The sequence below is a fragment of the Syngnathus leptorhynchus genome, chromosome 18 (genome assembly GCF_054491065.1).
Source record: "Syngnathus leptorhynchus isolate UIUO chromosome 18, UIUO_Slep, whole genome shotgun sequence".
NCBI classification, from domain to species: Eukaryota; Metazoa; Chordata; class Actinopteri; order Syngnathiformes; family Syngnathidae; genus Syngnathus; species Syngnathus leptorhynchus.
In genome coordinates this window covers 774,591-791,719 of record NC_141212.1, presented here as the reverse complement: position 1 = coordinate 791,719, position 17,129 = coordinate 774,591, and the positions used below count along the sequence as shown (strand labels likewise).

Below are 17,129 nucleotides of genomic sequence, written 5' to 3'. Positions count from 1 at the left end.
GGTTGGAAGCGGCAGATCGGAATGTTCCGTCGTATCGTTATTGAACATTTCAAGCTGACCGGTCGCTCTCATAAAGTCGCGGCAACACGAATGTGCCAGAAAAATCCCGTGGGCGCAGACAAATGGGATTAAGGATTAACGTTACGGGAGGCCAATTAGGATGCCTTCGACGCCGCGCCGTTGATAATTCCTTTGGCTCGCTCGGCATCCAATTAAGACGCGTGCTGATGTGAAAATTCTGGGCAAGGAGACACGGCCCGCTCGCAGCAGCCCGCTTTTGTACCTTTTGGAGATTAGCGAATGACGGGACGGAATGCGCTCTCGCTCCAGTCAAGCGGACAACTTTCCCAACTTTGATGGCATTAGGAAACGTCGCTGCGATTTCAGGCTCGTCCGAGCACGCGCTCGCTCAAAAGCCATCGGCGTCAGAGTCGACGTAAAGGACGACAGCGTTCCAAAAGTGTTGCAAAATGTTCTTCTTTTTAATCAACATCTGCACAACCGTGAGGGGCGACTGACCGTGCAACACTTTCGAAAGGCACAATTGGGGGTCAACGGCAGCGAAAGGACCCGACACTTCATCTCGGGGTTCCCCAGATTCTTCCAGAAAAAAATGGGTAGCCTCCCCCTTCATTGATTAAAAACAAAACTCGCCATAAGATGCACAGCAACTGCTGACCACGCACACACACAGTTTACAAGAAATGATGAGGTGGCCATTTTGGATTCTCTGTACCCCAGACTGAGGCACAAAACGGGCAAATTGCGGGAAAACAACAAATAAGGCAGCGATTATGCAAAGTGATGTGGTGACTGCATCCACTCGTGGTGTGGCTACCTGGCTGAGGGCGCTGGCAGATACTGCCCATAAGTGAGGAACAAACGGAACCGGGGCTGGACCGCACGTCAGCCTAAGTGCATTTGATTGACGTCATACGACGACTAACCTTCAGTGTGATCGTGCCATCAACGGGTCCAGTCTGACCAGTTACAGCGCGGCGCCTTCGCCGTCCATGCTACAGCCGAGCGCCTCGATGTCATTGCTGATGTCGCTGATCATTCGGTCCCACTCGTCGCCCTCCGAGGTCTCCCCGGACTCCTCCGGGCCCTCGTCGGAGGCGGCGCCGTCTCCGCCGCAGGCCGCCGCGAGGTTGCCGTCGGAGTCGGCCGCCCGCCGGTAGCGGCCGAAGCTGTCGGTGATGATGCCGCGGCCGTCCTTCACGCCGATGGTCTCCAAGAAGTTCTCAAAGTGCTGGCTGTCCTTCTCGGGGATGAAGGGACGCAGGCCTAGGATAGTCACAGAATGAAATGAAAGACGGCTTGATGAGACGTACGAAAAGAGAAGAAGTCCTACCGAGCAGGAGGAACTTCCTGCTGTCTCCGTAGAGCTGCCGCAAGTTGATGCAGAACTCGTGGATGGAGGAGCCGTTGCGGTACTCGTGCAGCAGCCCGGCAAACTGCTGGATTTCCTGGGAGGACAGCTTTGTGCGCAGCTGGACGGACGGACGGACGCCACACAAGCGTCAAGTTAGGAAACTCTCGGGTGTCGGAGAGGGCGTACCGTGGTCATGTAATCCTGGAGCAGCTCGGCGGCCGTGGTGCTGAGCTCCCCTTCGCTCGCCGTTGTGACCTGAGGAGAGGCGGGGCCGGAAGCCGACGGGGAGCCGCCGTCTGCTTCCGCCGATGCCTGGAATGGACTTGGAGGGGAAGGAGGAAAGGGGAAAAAAAACATTTGAAACAAACATCCACCGGAGTAGGTGAGGGAAAACGAGAAGGTGAGCTCTTACAAAGGGCCGGCTTCGCCTTCGAAGTCTTCTTTCATGTCCACTTTGCTTGACGAGTCATCTGAGGAAGCGGCGCGTTTGATAACAAAATGAGCGCTTCAGACCAGGAGTGATAAAAAAAGAAAGAAAAGATTGTGCCTACTTCGAGCAGACGATGAGGCCCTCCATTTGAATTCGTAATACTAATATTTAAACATTTGGTTTTGGTTGCTTACCGCTGTAGAGGGAAAGATGTCTTGTGGGGGTGGTGGCTCCGTCAAAGATGGCTCTGTCCAAGAAGTCAATGGTGGACTCGGTGTAGACAATCTGGAAGACTTGGCTGAGCAGAAGGCACAGCTCCTCTGCAGCCGCCTGACGTGAAAATATCAATGAACGGCACGTGTGGCCAGCCACTATTTGATTTGGGTCAGCGACATACTTTATTGTCGACGGCGAGGACGAGCAGACAGCACACTTCCACCAGCACGGCGCCGCTCTCCGACAAGGAGCTGAGCGTCTGAGATTTGTTGAGATCGGGACAGGAGCTGGGACAGGGGGAGCCTCCGGATTCCTGGGCTGAGCCGCATAAGTTCAGTCACCGCTCGATCTACGTTGACGGCGGCTTTTCCACCACCGCGTACCCGTCTTGATGACGACGAGGTGCTGGGAGTCGTCGCGGATGTAAGAGACGGCGGCGATGTCGTGGATGGGCACCCTCAGGATGATGTCCTCGCCGTCGCGCCACACCAGCTTGACGTTGTACGCCGACAAGCTCACCACGGCGTCCTGCTCGGAGGTCAGCTGGCCCGCCAACTGATGCGACTTCTGCGGACACGAGCCGCGGGCGTCCTTAAGCGCTACCTTGCAGCCGTCCGCTTTCTGAAACGGTCACGTGACTTACTCTTGCATTGTCAATGAGCTGGAGGACTTCTGTCCTGCTTGACGGGTTCAAGTATCCCGGCACCGACGTCAGCTGGCCCAAATACTTGAAAGGACACGAGAACCGAGGCGTTACTTCAAACAGTGTCACTAAAGTCCAGTACGCGAGAGAAGTCTCACTTTGACTTCCTTCTCGATGTAGTCGTTGAGCAATACGTCGGGGTCGATGCGGTGGTCGGGTTGCGAGAGAGAGACCGTGTGGAGTGCCCGGCGCTCCGCCGATTTCTCCAGCGCTTTCTTGTCCCGTCCTTTTTCACCCTTCAGGAAGACCCGCTTGAAGGGTGACACGATGCCAGGCTGAAGGGGAAGTTCAGAAAAAAAACAACAACTACTATTTCAAAATGTTCACCATTAAAGCACGGGAGGATATCAGTTCGAATTGAAAGAGCCTACCTCATAGTCCATGCAACCCGATGCTAGCAGATTTGCGCGAGCGTTTGCTTGTTTACATTCATCACCTGTGGCCTCATGCTATGCTAACTCAAAATGATACTTTCTCACGGCGAGACACAATAAACGAAAAGGAAAGAGTCAAAAGAGGAAGCGCGCCGCCGCAGCATCCTGTGAGGACGACGGCGTTCAAACTTGACTGCAGACTTTGCGGAACAACTCTGGAGTTGACCACTGAATTATTGAACAGTATTTGGCTTCACGCGACAGGTGCATTATTGATTGTTTGCTGGAGCTCACTGCTGTTCTATTTTAACATTTTGAAAACAGAAAAATCACATCTTGTTAGTGCTACTTTTGGGCCAATGTATTATTATTATTATTTTTATCTATGATCTTTGCGATAAATACAATGTCAGTCTGAATAGATTACGTATAAATGCGGGGAAATGCAAAATACACTCAGCATAAAACAATACGTCATTATAATGTGAATCTTTTAAATATGCAGAAAGGCTGACGGGTTATTTTTCTAAATCACACAGCGCACTATCGCCCTCGCGTGGCTCAAACGAGAAGTGCAGGAGCAGTGACATCACTTTAATGACTAGAAACAATACATCAAACACATTGAGTGGAAATGTGAATTTTTCCTACAATCTAGATCGAAGCTTTTTACATAAGAGTTGTATCGAGCTGAATCAGCATGCTCTTACTCGAGCTAAGTCAAGCTAAATCTCAGCATTGCAGTACACGACCCAAGTCTTATTTGATCATGTACACTCCAATATAAGAAGAAAAAAATCAGCATTATTTGGCACGCGCAATATATGGTGATACCTAAACTGATGGTTTAACGAGACGGGCTTGATTTTGGCGTGAAACTCGACTGGGTCAAAGAACTCAAGCGGGTTAGCATGCTAGCCCGCCAATGGTAATTGAAAAAACCTCCCCCCAAAAAGTGTCGACTTGCCTTTTTGACTTTTTTCACATCTTCCTCCATGTCTACGACGAGGTCCTTTTCTTCATGTTCTGCTTGTCGCCTCCTCCTCCACCTTCCAAGCTAGATACGACATAACCAAAACGAAGCTTTTGGGGAATACCTTCCGACGTTAGCTTAGCCTAGTAGCCTAGCATGGGTGAAGTCAGTCCAAATTTGGGGTGAAGGCCATGCGCCATTCTCAATTTTGGACACGTCCAGAAGTCCTTAGGCAGCCAGGCGCCATGCAAGCCTTCCAACCTGTATCCAAACGGGGTTATTTAGCTACACGGCTCCCCGAAGGCTCAGGAAACAAAGTCGAAGAAAACAATCCAAACTTTTTAACCGTGCCGCCATTTTGGGCGTCAAATGCATCCAAGCAGGCACAGCAGCGCCCCCTTTGCTCCAGGAATATGACGTTCAAGAGTATGACGTCATTTATAGTTCAAATAAATCTACGTGTTATATACATTTAGAATTGAAGTTCGATTTTTATTTCACTTACAATGGGACACAAAATTATGAACACACACTGTGGCCGTATTGCACTTTCAAATACCATATTTATTTTTTCTCTTCTGGGATGAACAGTCTCATGAATCTACAGTAAGGCTTGACATTATATTTTTAGCATAATAGTTGTCATTTCTTCTATAACAAAAGAAAAACATACAAAATGAACGTTAGCACCATATGTTATTAATTATATTCATATTATTCCCTACAACAGGGCAAAAAGGTACAATACTGGACATCAGCCTTGCTTATTTTTTTTTTCTCTCCCCATCCCCATGAATTATTTAATCATACTTATATTTAACCAGCACAAAATATCCTCACACTGTGTCATATATATATATATATGTACATATATATGGCATCCATGAAAATCATATAACCCAGAGATTATTTAAAAACACACCCACAAGCTAACACAACCTGGAAATTGAGGAAATATCAAGAAAAGCAACATTTTTTTTTTCATAACCATTTGTAAATTAGCAGCAATTGACATGACACCCATAGTTGCTCGGTTGCAACATCAAATCCATGTTCCGATAAAATGTCACAGCCAAGTCTACGATTATTAAAAAATCAAAATTAGATACACACAGATAAAAGGACATATAGATGACAGGAAGTTACAACACAGCAATCACGTTCTAGGTATATAGACTTTTTTTTTTTTTTAATTTCCATCTGTAGTTTGTCTTCTCATTGTCGCAGATAAAAACAAACACAAAACAACTGTATGCCGCGAACATCATAAGACCACGTGAAGACGAGCTGTGGCAAATAAAAATGGCACCATAGAGAGTTTTGCGGTAGATTCTGTGTGTAGATTGAGGTGCTGGCGCTTGAGAGCATCACGGCTAGTTGTTTCTGGGCTGTCTCACTTTTTTTTTTTTATGCTCTTGAGAAAGCCCCAAAAGTGAACTTGGCATTAGCACCACTGGATGAGTTGGTTCAGCACCAGCTTGTAAATGCATTCGTTCTTTTTCCTGTGCTTTGACGGAGACATCAGAGCACAAATGATGCACAGCACTTTCTTGTTTTATGCTGACAGCCAGATTGTTTTTTTTTCGTAAGCGGAAGAAAACTGGCAAATGCATAAAAAAATGGTCAACAATCATTGACCGGAGCGTTGAGCAATTTTTAACCCATTAGATTTCCAATTTATTCTCACAGGGGCGGCCTTCCATGACCTCAGCGTTTGCACGTCACCAGACCGCATGAAGTTTCTTTTGTTTTTTTTAAAACAATAAAGTTCATAAACAGTTTGGCTGTGGATTGGTAATTATTTGCATTGAACATGTTGGTTTTTTATTCTTCATCTGCAAACGAGCCTCCAACGAAAAACCGAGGAATGACGACAAGTTGACGGCACGTCATCTGGTCCGAAGCAAACGCAGCGAGAAAAGCAGCTGGGATCCAGGAACACGGGTTATGTAAAGGAGGAGGCCTCGCAGTTTGCGGACCGGACCGCACCGAAGCACCCCGAACGTTAGAAGGCACAACAAGGACTGAGGAGAAGGAGCTTCTTGCAGAAGCGCTCTTGCTGTGCGTTGTCCACAGGTATGGAAAACGGTTTGTCAACATTGCAAACAGTATTTTGTCAAGAATGAAAGAAAAATCTGAAGGGAATGACGGAGGCTTGGCGGACGGCCGTCTTTGCCCGATGACGCAACCTGCGAGGTCTTTAAAATGCCTCACTCGGAAAATCCCTTCAGCTACATTGATGGCCCTTTTCAATTGTGCCTTTCCTCCATCAGAGGGCGATGTGCAATGAAAAGATTTCATGAAAGGGTGGAACTGATTGAAGGTCAGTGTGCTTCTCTTTGCCTCTCTCACCATACATGATGTGATTACGATTGAGGATTTTGGAGCAGAAATAGCAACAGCCGGGATAGCGGCGCTCCACATCCACCCCCCCCCCACCCGGGGTCTCAGTAAACACGATCGATGTTGGCCTTATTTACATAGAGAATGGCAGTGAAAGTCGGATGTGCAAAAGAGCGTCACCCTCTGACGCGCTCCTCCAACATTCCCCGCGTCGGACGGCGAAGCGTCCGGCTTGCCCGCCTTGCCCTTCACGCGAGTCGCTCTACGGAATAATGCATGAGAGCAATTTCAGAATGAAACATTCACGTGTTATCTATACACTCGTCCACAGGCCCGACGGGATCGACATCCTCTCTGCGATGTGTTTTTGTTTGCTCATTTCTCCCAAAATAAAAGAGCCAAAGGTCTGGCAAAGGCGGAGCGAGCGCCGCCGACGAGAGCGCGCCCTTCAGAACGACGATTCGTACTGCAGGAGTTCGTAGAGGAGGGGGCCGTCCCTGTACCTGATGCCCACCGCGTTGGGACTCACGTACTGGAGCACGTTGATGGTCCTGCGCAGGCGGCGATCCACAAAGTGCGCATCCCAGGCCGGGTAGCGTTTCCGAGGCATGTCTATTTTGATGAGGGGGCCTTCGGGGCGGACGGGCCGGCCCGAAGAGTCCACCGGCTCGGCCGAGCGCACCTGGAAAACCGGAAGGCAGGAGTCGGCGATGCTTTCGTCCGACTCCGCTTGCTCCCCCGCCGGGCCCCGCGTGGGCGTGGCCTGCGAGCCGCGCGGGCCCGGCGTGGGCGCCATAGGCTCGGCCTCGGGGGGCAACGGCAGCCCCCAGAGCAGTTCTGCGCAACAGGAGCTTGCCAGGACCCTCAGCCGGGGGCCCATGGGGTGCAGGACCCCGTAGTAGAGCACCATGCAGGCCACACCTGAGGCAAAGCACAGGAAGACGCTGCAGAGGGCATAAGAGGCAAAGGCGTCGGTGGTGGCCGGGTCGCGGTATGCGTACCAGAGCCCGCTCAGAACGGCGTTCTCTAACAATACCACGGTGTAATAGACCACCATCCGGAAACGCGTCCGCCCTTCCTGCACGTTGAACCAGCAGAAAACGTAGACCACCCCCACCACCATGTTGAACAGCACCTCCTCCCACTTGGACATGCAGAAGTCGGTGCCGCCGTGGATGACCCAGAAGGCCATGGCGCACCAGTGGAGCACCACGAAAATGCCAAAGTAGATGTGGAAAACCGAGGCAAACAGGGCAAAGGACAGCACCCGGGAGGAAATGGTGAAGAGGCGCCAGAAGAGGTGCACCACAGCGCCGCGGTAGCTCATGCTCTTCTGGTCGTCGCGCGAGTCGCGCAGGAGTTTGTGGTACGACGCCAGCACCCAGGCCAGGGACAGGAGGGACGACAACACCGAAGAACCTGACAAACAGAAGGAAAAAAAAAAAAGCCCAGACGCTTGCTAGCTGCCGTTTGCCCGGTAGCCTCGTGTCGGACACCCGCCCCGCTCTTACACTGCTGCCACTCGGCCTTGTTGCTTTGGATCATGATGCAGAGCTGCAGCACCAGCTGGGGGGCGCTCTCCAGGAAGGTCTCCAGCAGTCGCAGCATGTTGACGTCGGCGTACTCGTACATCATGGCCCAGTAGAAGCGTCGCTGGTTCTCCTTCTGCCGGTAGCTTTGGACCCCCAGGTACATGGTGCGGATGTACCTGCCGAGACGGACGCAATAGCCTTTTATCCGGCCTCGTCTTTGGACGATCTCGAGCCGCGGGCTGGGAAAGGCGCCGAATGCCGAGGTCGAGGCTGCGATTGTGTGACATTTTCATCGGGAGCGGTAAATGTCAGATGGAATCAGTGGACGGGCCACCGTCTCGCCGATCTTTGTCTCAAACGACACGTCGGCCCGCCGCCATTAGCTTCCGCTAGGCCCTGAAGGAGTGTTGACAAGAGTCGTCACTCTCACACTGGCGCAAACACGCACCACGGCGTCACGTTGGCGCTCCCTCCCTCCCTCCCTCCCTCCCTCCCTCTCGCTGCGCCTTTTTGCAAAACAAATATTTGGACGCTCTCTAGTCAGCTTTTGGCAAAAAGGGGATTTCCGCGGCTGCGTTGGCCCCCTCCCGTTGGCACCTCGTGAATTATTTGTGGCGCGATCGTAGCACTTTGCTCACGGCTCGTTAAATCGCCGTGTGCGGTAACAACTCGGCGCTCCGGCTCAGCCGTGGCGACGCCGGCGGCGGCCGTCATCGGCGGCCGTCATGGGCATCGTGGCGGCGACACCTCTGCAGACATCTACTTTGCGTGAACTTGAGCGTTACCGTCTAATAGCACGCCAGCGCTAACCCTCAGGGCTACCCGGGCACTAAATCCTAACGGAGGGGGGTTAAGACCTTCCGTGTCAATCCGGCCTTTGCGGCTCAGCGTGTGTCCGTTTTAATAGTGGCGCTGTTCCTCGATCTGATACGTCTTCATCCTCCCTATGGCAGCGATTAGAGCCGAGCCGCTACACTGGCTCAGCCCGGCTCCAAATCCAACACGACCGGCGCCTCGGGCCCCGTCGCTGGGATGGAGCGATAAAATGGAGGGAGGGAGGGAGGGAGGAAGGAAAGGCGAGGGAGAAGTGAGCTGCGATTTTGCGTGTCCACAGCAAAATGTTAGCTTGATAGCTACTCTGCAGCAAAGTTGTCAAGAAATGAGAGAACAAAAAGGAGATATTGATCATTTCTGCCGGCCATTACGATCAATTAGAGGCCAGGGGGTCAGCGCTGTCCAATATCCACAGCGCTAATTAAATGAACAACAAAGGGGCTTAATGAAATGACGGATCCCGGATGAAAAAGCTCCGATCGCCGCCAAAGTCCACTCTATTAGCGAGGCCGTTTTGTTAGCCGCAGCGCTAATTCTTCAAATGGTGTGATTGCAGCATAAAAGTGCGAAAGCGGGTCGCCAGCAGTGAAATGGTTTCCTTCATGCTTGGCTTTGGAAGGCTGCTTTTCCGCCACACAAGAAAGGAGCAGATTAGGTGGCGGATTAGACACAAAAGGCTTTGACCCAGTTGCTTTTCAAAGAGAGCGCCTCCCAAAAAAGAAAGAGAAAAGTGCCTTTTAGACTGCACGCCATATCAAATTTCTTCTCGTATTCACACCCATGCTAACCTTTAGCATGTGAAGCTAGCCGCATCGGTTGTTTGAAACACACAATGCGTAGTTATCTTCGTACTTTTGTGTGCTTGCAGTTTTTTTTCCCGCGGCCTGGCGATAAAACCGGAGTGGAGCCAAGTCAGCACGCCGTGGGGAGGCGAGGCGAGGCGGCGGCAGAGATAAGCGGCAAGGGTGCGACTCCGCACAAGTGACACTGTGATGTAGTGACAGTGCAAGCGAGGAGGAGACGATGCTCACCAAAAGAGGCCTGGGGAGGACGAGAAAGCGGGGAGGCGAGGGGGAGTAGGTAAACTAATCACTGAGCACGCAATGCAATTTTCTGGCTGTGTGCCTCGCACTCGCCTTCCTCCCACCACGCCGCCTCACGTCTTGGGGGCCTCGCCGTCGTCTTCTTGCTATTCCGCTCACAGACGCCGGCTCACCCCGCTCCATCTATCAGGCCGTACCATTTCGCCTCTCTTTCTTTTTTTTTTTCCAGAACCAAGTGGACGAAGCCGCCGAGGTGATTCGCACGCCGGAAGGAAGGACCCGGCGCTTCACGTCGTCAACGGTTCGATCCCGAGTCAAACAGTTGCTCGACGGGTCACCAAAACAACCATCAATAACATCATTTGCACCATTTTATACCCTCACCCAATGAGAATCGATCAAAAGAATTGATGAGGAATCGTCCGGCTAAGCAAAATGGAGTGAGTCCATACTTCTTCATTTGCATTCCTGTACGCCCTCAATTAGCGTATTAATGAGAACAGAGAGCGCGCGGACACGTGGAAATATCGTGGAGGAGCTCAAACGTCTTTCCGTGGCGCAGCGTTTGAGAGCGAGAGCCTGTCTCACCATTTTGCAGCGCCTTGGTGATGATGATAGATGCTCGCGCCACAAATGCAAATTGAGGAGGCAGCCCTCGCTCCCGCTCGCTAATGCGTGCGTGCGCGACACGCACGCACGCACGTCGGATGCGACGACAGCAGTAAACGGCCACTCACAGACGTTTTTCACACAGCCATGAAATTTGCTCGCCACAAGAAAGGCAGACATTTTCAACGGGACGCAAAACGTGGCAAAGGCAGAAGAAGGAGCCAGCCTCACATTGCTAATGATGCTAGCAACACTGCCGCTAATCAAGGGTGGTGAGACCTGCGACGTTATTGTCAAACAGCATTAGGGAGACGGGACCCCCCCCCCCTCCTCCACACACTGTCAGCCCATCCATCATCATTGACACCCGTGTCACCTCGCAATTCAAGCGTTCAACTGACTCTCACGTTTCCTCCTTCCTCCCTCTCTGTCTCGTGATCACATGCTCACACACGCATCATCACACGGCGACGCCAGAGGCCGGCGCTGACCCGAGGGGGACGGACACATAGAACCTCCAGGCTGAACCTCAGCTAAATATCTCGCGAGTCTGGAGACCAAACGGGGTTGGCTGAGGTCACGCGCAGTTCACGCCGCAGTGGGCTACTCAAAAATGATGCAGGGGTTGCCAAGGTAACCGCGCCAGGGTCAAAAAGGGATGGTTGTGAAGCGGGACCGGAGGACACGCCGGTGCGTCTCCCCGGGCCGGGTTGCTAAGTGGTGGTAATCGGACTCCGCTGTGTTGCAGTCTGGGAAACGGGATGAATTGGAAGCATGTCATGTCGTCGGCGCCGAGCCAAGGCGGCCATTTCATTCACCCGATACGGCTACAAATAATCAAGTGCGGATTAGCGGGAAAGAAATTCGCACGGGTGATCTGAGGCCGCTGGATTATTTCCTCAAAAGTAGGACAGAGAGAGCCGCCCGGTCTCGGAAGGGAGACGCTAGCATCTGCTTTTACTCCGCTGTCCTCTTGGGAGCAGCGGTCGGGACCTTACTAATGCTCGGCTTCACCTTACCGGAAGGGGGGTCGTGAATTGCGTCCATTTGCTACTCGGGCCTTCGACTCGTGAGCAGCGGCGGCTCCATTTTGATGCTGATTACGTGCGAGTCGCGAGGCTGCGGGGAAAATGAGGCGCTTCTCTTTTTGACAGCTGCCGTGTGCACGAGTCGGCGTGCGGATGGGCGCCGAGACACCCCGTAAAACGGACGCATGTGAAGAATCTGTCGCCGCTAAATACAACACAAATCAGTCAAAAGTGCCAAGCTTTGCTTTGGTCTGACATGCACAATGACAACTAACGGCAAAAGAATTGTCAATAAATCACATTCAAATGGAAAAATCCAAATTCAACGTTTGCGGCGAGCGCCAGACTAGCTCCGCCAGTCAACATTGGCCATCTGTTCCCACGTACCCGCCTACGCATCGCCGATTGGTCAAGCAAACATGTTGACAACGTTTGCACATGACTCCATTATTCAAGCTGTGAATTTCCACGTCCTCGACAGAATCGTCCGAAAGAACAACTTTTTTTTTTTTTTTCTTCCCCACCCGCATATTTGCTCACCTAAGCACTGGCGAGAGGATAATGAGGAATTTCAAGCGCCCCCTCCCGAATGTTTGGGGCTGCATCAAATTGCTGAGCAGCGCCTGACACACTTTGATCAAAGGCGGCGCGTGAGCGAGAGCGAGCGGGAGAGAAATTGCCTCTGAAAGGTCCACTTACTTCACAAAAGTAGGCCTTCCAGCGCCGCAGACGGAAAATGGAAGGCCGCTCAGAAAGCCAAGCAAATGGGCTTCATCAAAATAAATCAAGAAGCCTATTTTGGGCTTCAAAAGGGATCCCGAGGCAAGAAGAAAACTTTTTTTTAACACACTGCATTAGAACCAGAACCACTCGGACTAGACCACACCGGTACCGACCGCCCACGCCAAAGCTTTTGGCGGACAGAGCGTGCTCGCTAGCGACGACTCAATAAGTCATTAGCCCGAGGCTCGGCTTGTCCGCGCTCACCTTGGGAGGATGGAGGTCGCCGACACACTAATTTGTCAGCGGCAAAGAAAAAATAAAGGAAGCGTACATTGCAGATCTATTGCCCCAAAAACACAGCAAGACCAAGAAGAACAAAAGAATGTGGGCTCGGCTGTCGGGTTAGCGGCGGCGGCCCGCTGGGCGCCGTCTCACAATGACGAGACGAGCTTCAGAAGCCTCCGTGCTTGGACCTCGGCGGGAAGCCTTGGAGCTGAAAAAAGGTTGCTATGGCGACCACTTGAGAGTGACAAGTAACATTGGCGACAACGTGCTGGAGTACATTAGTGGTGCTTCGGGAGGAAAACTTTGCTCCTCTTTTTTTCAAACCTTTATAAATGGCCGCCGCGTCTTTATCAGCCTTCCAAAAAAACGAGTGGAGCGGAGTGGAGTCGAGCCGGCGACAACCAAAGAGTCAATTGGCAAAATGTCACTGGTTTGTTTACGCGCGAGGTCGCGGCTGGCGCGTGGCGCCGTACGCTAAAACCCTTTGACAACGCTACTGCGGATGATCCCGTTCTCCAGAGAAGGCCAGGGATAAATGAAGCTCCTTTCAAAAGATGAGACATCCCCCGCTAATCTAGACTCACAAGGGCCCAAATGCACTTCTGCTTTTGAGCGCCAGCGCCAATGCTAGCTAAAAGTGGGTCGCAGGATGATGCGCGACCTTGAGACGAGTCTTGTTCCTGGACATCAAGAAAGAGTGAAAGATGGGCCACACTGTGCGCTGGCCTACATATGAAGAAACTGGGCCGACCCGCACCCGGAGAGCCAAAGTCCAAAGGCTCTTTCTTAACTTCCACCTTCTTTGTAGCGTCACCGCTAACGACATGAAAAGGGGAGACGGTCGGGAAGCACGACAACCGATGGAAACTATTCATTGATTTATAAAATGGGCTAGGTCGCTATCGCCATAGCCTGCGTAGCGCTAGTGCGCTTAAGCGTGCTAATGGATGGAAAGCGAGAGACGACGCCATGCTGGGAAAGAAAGAGCACACCTGGGAGTGCAAGCGGCACCTCATTCAACACACAAGACAGCATATTATGGGATGGATAATGGGAGTACAGTAGAAGTCCCGTGAAAATAGACTCTGCGCTCAGCAGCTGTCCTCCGGGTCGCATAATCGTTTGTGGGATGAAAAACGGCCCGAACGTCAAAAGACCCGGCCAGCGGTGCTCCTCGGCTACGGGACGGGAACTTGAATTGACCTTTGACTCAATTTGCCCAGTTGTGATAGCTAATGTAGAAAACATCATCAGACTTCCAGATTGACATTTGAGCCCAGAGAGGAAATAGAATCCCCCAAAAAGCTTCGCTGATGACGGAGGATGGAAGCCATGCAGTCGCTACAGCTGCCAACCGGGCGCACACACGCACGCACGCACGCACGCACAATCCAAAAGTCAATAAAGCCTCATCAAGCGCCAAGTTTCACAAAGCGTGCGTGCATGCTACAAATGCAGTCAGAGCAGAGCGCCGCTGTAAACACGAGCCAATTGATGTGTCAGCCCAAAAAAAAAAAAAAAACACCGGTGCTATTTTCAGCTTCTATGTTGAAACAAGCCAAATGTGTCCAACAGTGTAAGAAATAGCCAGTTGTCCTTTTGCAGCCAGGCCATAATATTGACTTGCTTCATTGTCCATTTTGCGCAGCGAGTGTGAAACGCAAGCAAAGCGCCAGTGTGTTGCCAGTGTGCAGCCATCACACGGTTAGGTGCACCGCATGACCCGCATGCTAATGCCGCTAGGCCCACCTGTGCTCAACATTCCCGCTAGCTAGCTAGTCTGTCCGCTAACCTCGGCTCCAGAGTGCGGCGTCTACAATCAGCTAAACAGGCGAGCCATCTAATTGCCGACACCATTTTGCGCGCTTGAAGTGTTTAAGCGACTTTTTAAAAGCAATGGGCCGGGCTTTCTGCGCACGCTTGTTTATTTGGTGTGAAATTACAGCCTGCTGTGTTTACAGACGAGACGTGCTCCACTCCTTCGCTGACTCAGCCTCTCGTGGACAAATTGGTATAATTGCCAATTATTCCGCATTTCTGGCCAATTGTGACAAATTGGGAGGGAAGGAAAAACGAGTCCCATTGTGGGCCCGATCTACTGGGGATTCCCTCCCCCCCCCCCCCGCCTCTCTCAACTTCTCGCCGCAGTCCCACACTCATTTGGGTGAGATTAAGCCATCCATCGCGCCGCCGGGAGATTTGCGCGTGTCGCTGTGCAACATAGCAGGATTAAAAGACGCCGGCGGAATCCTCGCTCATCAAAGAAAAGGAAAAAAATCACAGTGGGAAGCCAGCCGCGATGCACGCCGGGAAGGCGGCTAATTGATTGTGGAGGTAAGATAAAAGTGAGTAATGAGACATGACTCCTGTCAGCTCTCGAGCGTGATGAAGTCACAACTTTCACGCTAAGTGATGCCGATACCCGAGATGGAAGCGACGAATGCGGGCGGTGAAAACGAGACCATTAGGAAGCCTGCCGACGCGACGGAATATCAGGTAGACCTATTTCCTTCGGCTTTTTATTTGTTTTGGGTGCAATTCCACTCTAAACCACCAGATGGCGCCTACAGATTTATTTACAGGGTTATTTGACAATCTTTGGGCAGCATAATTGAGCTCAAGGATATGGAGTACATGTTCAATTGGCTAGGCATGATGTGGCAGCATGTATGTGTAGCTTGCGGCCAGCCCAGGGGGTCGCTCGCAGCGGATGATTGCCAAGGCCGCGTCTGATCCGCCCGGCTGCCCACTGCGGGGTCAAAAGCTGCTTGTGTCAGATTAGTTTAGCGAGAGGTCAGCAAAAGGCTAACGAGCCGATATGGAGATGATTGGCCGGCCGTGAGACCACCGTGACACCGGGCGGCCAAGGATATGGTATTAGGAAGGAGGGAGGGATTATACACACATACACACACATACATGCGGGTCAGGTCTGTGTTCTTTCTCAGTTGCTCATTTTCTATCTGCACTCAATTGTGTGTGGGCAAATTTCAACGTGGGAATGGGGGGGGGGACGTTGCACAAGACACAATGACATCATGTCTGCGTATGGGGGGGGGCAGCAGTATGTTAGACTGCATGAGAACAGATGCTCTTGGGTTACAAATATCCAATCGGAGTCTTTAATGCATCTTGGGGAGGAAAGGGGGGCAGTGCGACCGAAGACACCACACTCACACGTATACACACGCGGGGCGCGCGCCCGCTTTTACTCCCCACACAAGCGCAATGGCGCACTGTGGTGAGTGTGGTGTATGAACACAAATGCAAGTCTATCCAGTTCCCATGTCCGGTTTCCTTGCTTCTGCACCACACAACGTGTGCACAAAGACGGCTCTCTCTTCTATTCATTGCCACAGATTCACCCACCCCGGACGGTGCAGGTTATTCCAGGACAAGTGACAGGCGCCCACGCGCGCGCTCGCAGCACGCAAAAGCCGACGTGACCCTTACCTCCACACCTGTCCCATTTGAAAAACGTGCAGCGCGCTCTGCCAGAGCCACACGGACAGTCGGCAGCATCGGTCCCGCTGCAGGCTGGCGACGGCTCGGCGGCTACTCAGCCCCTGCACCGAGCCCAGTGCGCCCTCCGTGTAATCCTGCACGAACCACCTGAAGCTGAGGATCTGCACCAGCACCGAGGGCACCAGAACGAAGAAGAGGGTCACGGCCGACCACAGGAAGTCCCGGCTGCGGTAGTAGTGCGCAGCGAGCCACACGTCACTGCCCACGTCCCAGAAGAAGACGAGCAGGGCCAGGACGATCCACAGGCAGTCCAGCCACAGTCGCTGCTCCTCGTGCGGTGGCCGCGCCGCCTCCCTGCGCCTGGCCCGCAGGTAGTGCAAGCAGGCGCTCCGGCAGCCCCAGTAGCACGACGAGGTGTTGCAGCAGTGGCAGATGTGGAAGGAGCTGCTGTTGTCGGGCCCCTCCTCCCCGGCGCCCACCACCTCGTCCAGGTTGCGCAGCTGGGCGAAGCCGGTGACGACCCCGCGGCCGTCGGACTTCGCAGCCATCTTGCCGTCCCCGCTCGCTGCCCCCTCTTCCTCCTCCCGACGACACTTCCCGGACACCTGTTTTGCACCCGGAGCCCCGGAGCCATCTACGAGCCGCCGCAGCTCACCCAGGCTCCGGGCTGGGAAGGCGCGCGCACGCCGCCGCCGCAAGCCCCGCGGACGCAGCGCATCCTCGCCCCCTCCCTCCTCACGTCAGCCTGCCCCCTCTGCGGGTTCGAGCTCTTTTAATCCGGCCGAGCGTGATCGAACAATTTTTAAATGTCCATCTCATCAACCCCCTCCTCCTCCTCCTCCTCCCGCTGCTGCTGCTGCTGCTGCTGCTGCTGCTGCTGCTGCTGCTGCTGCTGCTGCTGCTGAGGCTGAGGCTGCTGCTTCAGCCCTCCCCGCATCCCTCCTCCAGCTGCAAGCCTAGTACCACCGCGTCCCTCCACTGGCCCTCGCCGACGTAATTCATCCCCTACCTCTGCCCCCTCCCATCCCCTCTCGTGATTCTCCCTTTCAACGTGGTTGCCATCTAGTGTCTCGTTTCAAGTCCCCATTAGAGCACGCACGCATGACCACTAAAGAGTACTGGTGAGACACGGGGTGCAATGTCTTGTCACTGCATGCATGCATGCATGCATGCATGTGGATGCCTTTGAAAATGAC

The 17,129-nt window shown here is 52.7% G+C and overlaps 2 protein-coding genes across 3 annotated transcripts; both read right to left on the bottom strand.

Moving 5' to 3' along the window:
* Positions 1–461: 461 nt before the first annotated feature.
* On the bottom strand, positions 462–4,461 carry ccm2 (CCM2 scaffold protein). Of its 2 annotated transcripts, XM_085938270.1 has the most exons (11): positions 4,066–4,461; positions 2,823–2,999; positions 2,665–2,748; positions 2,405–2,588; positions 2,203–2,339; positions 2,000–2,135; positions 1,788–1,845; positions 1,562–1,697; positions 1,355–1,493; positions 948–1,287; positions 462–628 (listed from the first exon to the last, which is right to left on the bottom strand). In XM_085938270.1, exons 1-10 carry the CDS (start codon positions 4,093–4,095, stop codon positions 989–991), a joined length of 1,380 nt encoding a protein of 459 aa, XP_085794396.1. In that variant the 5' UTR covers positions 4,096–4,461; the 3' UTR covers positions 462–628; positions 948–988. The 2 variants fall into 2 exon arrangements, with proteins under 2 accessions (XP_085794396.1, XP_085794395.1); XM_085938269.1 differs by having other exon boundaries at positions 462–1,287.
* A 2,401-nt stretch (positions 4,462–6,862) lies between these two features.
* Positions 6,863–16,481, bottom strand: xkr6b (XK related 6b). Its single transcript, XM_085938033.1, has 3 exons — positions 15,922–16,481; positions 7,926–8,122; positions 6,863–7,833 (listed from the first exon to the last, which is right to left on the bottom strand). The coding sequence occupies exons 1-3, from the start codon at positions 16,479–16,481 to the stop codon at positions 6,863–6,865; spliced, it is 1,728 nt and encodes a 575-aa protein (XP_085794159.1).
* Between the last annotated feature and the right edge of the window lie 648 nt (positions 16,482–17,129).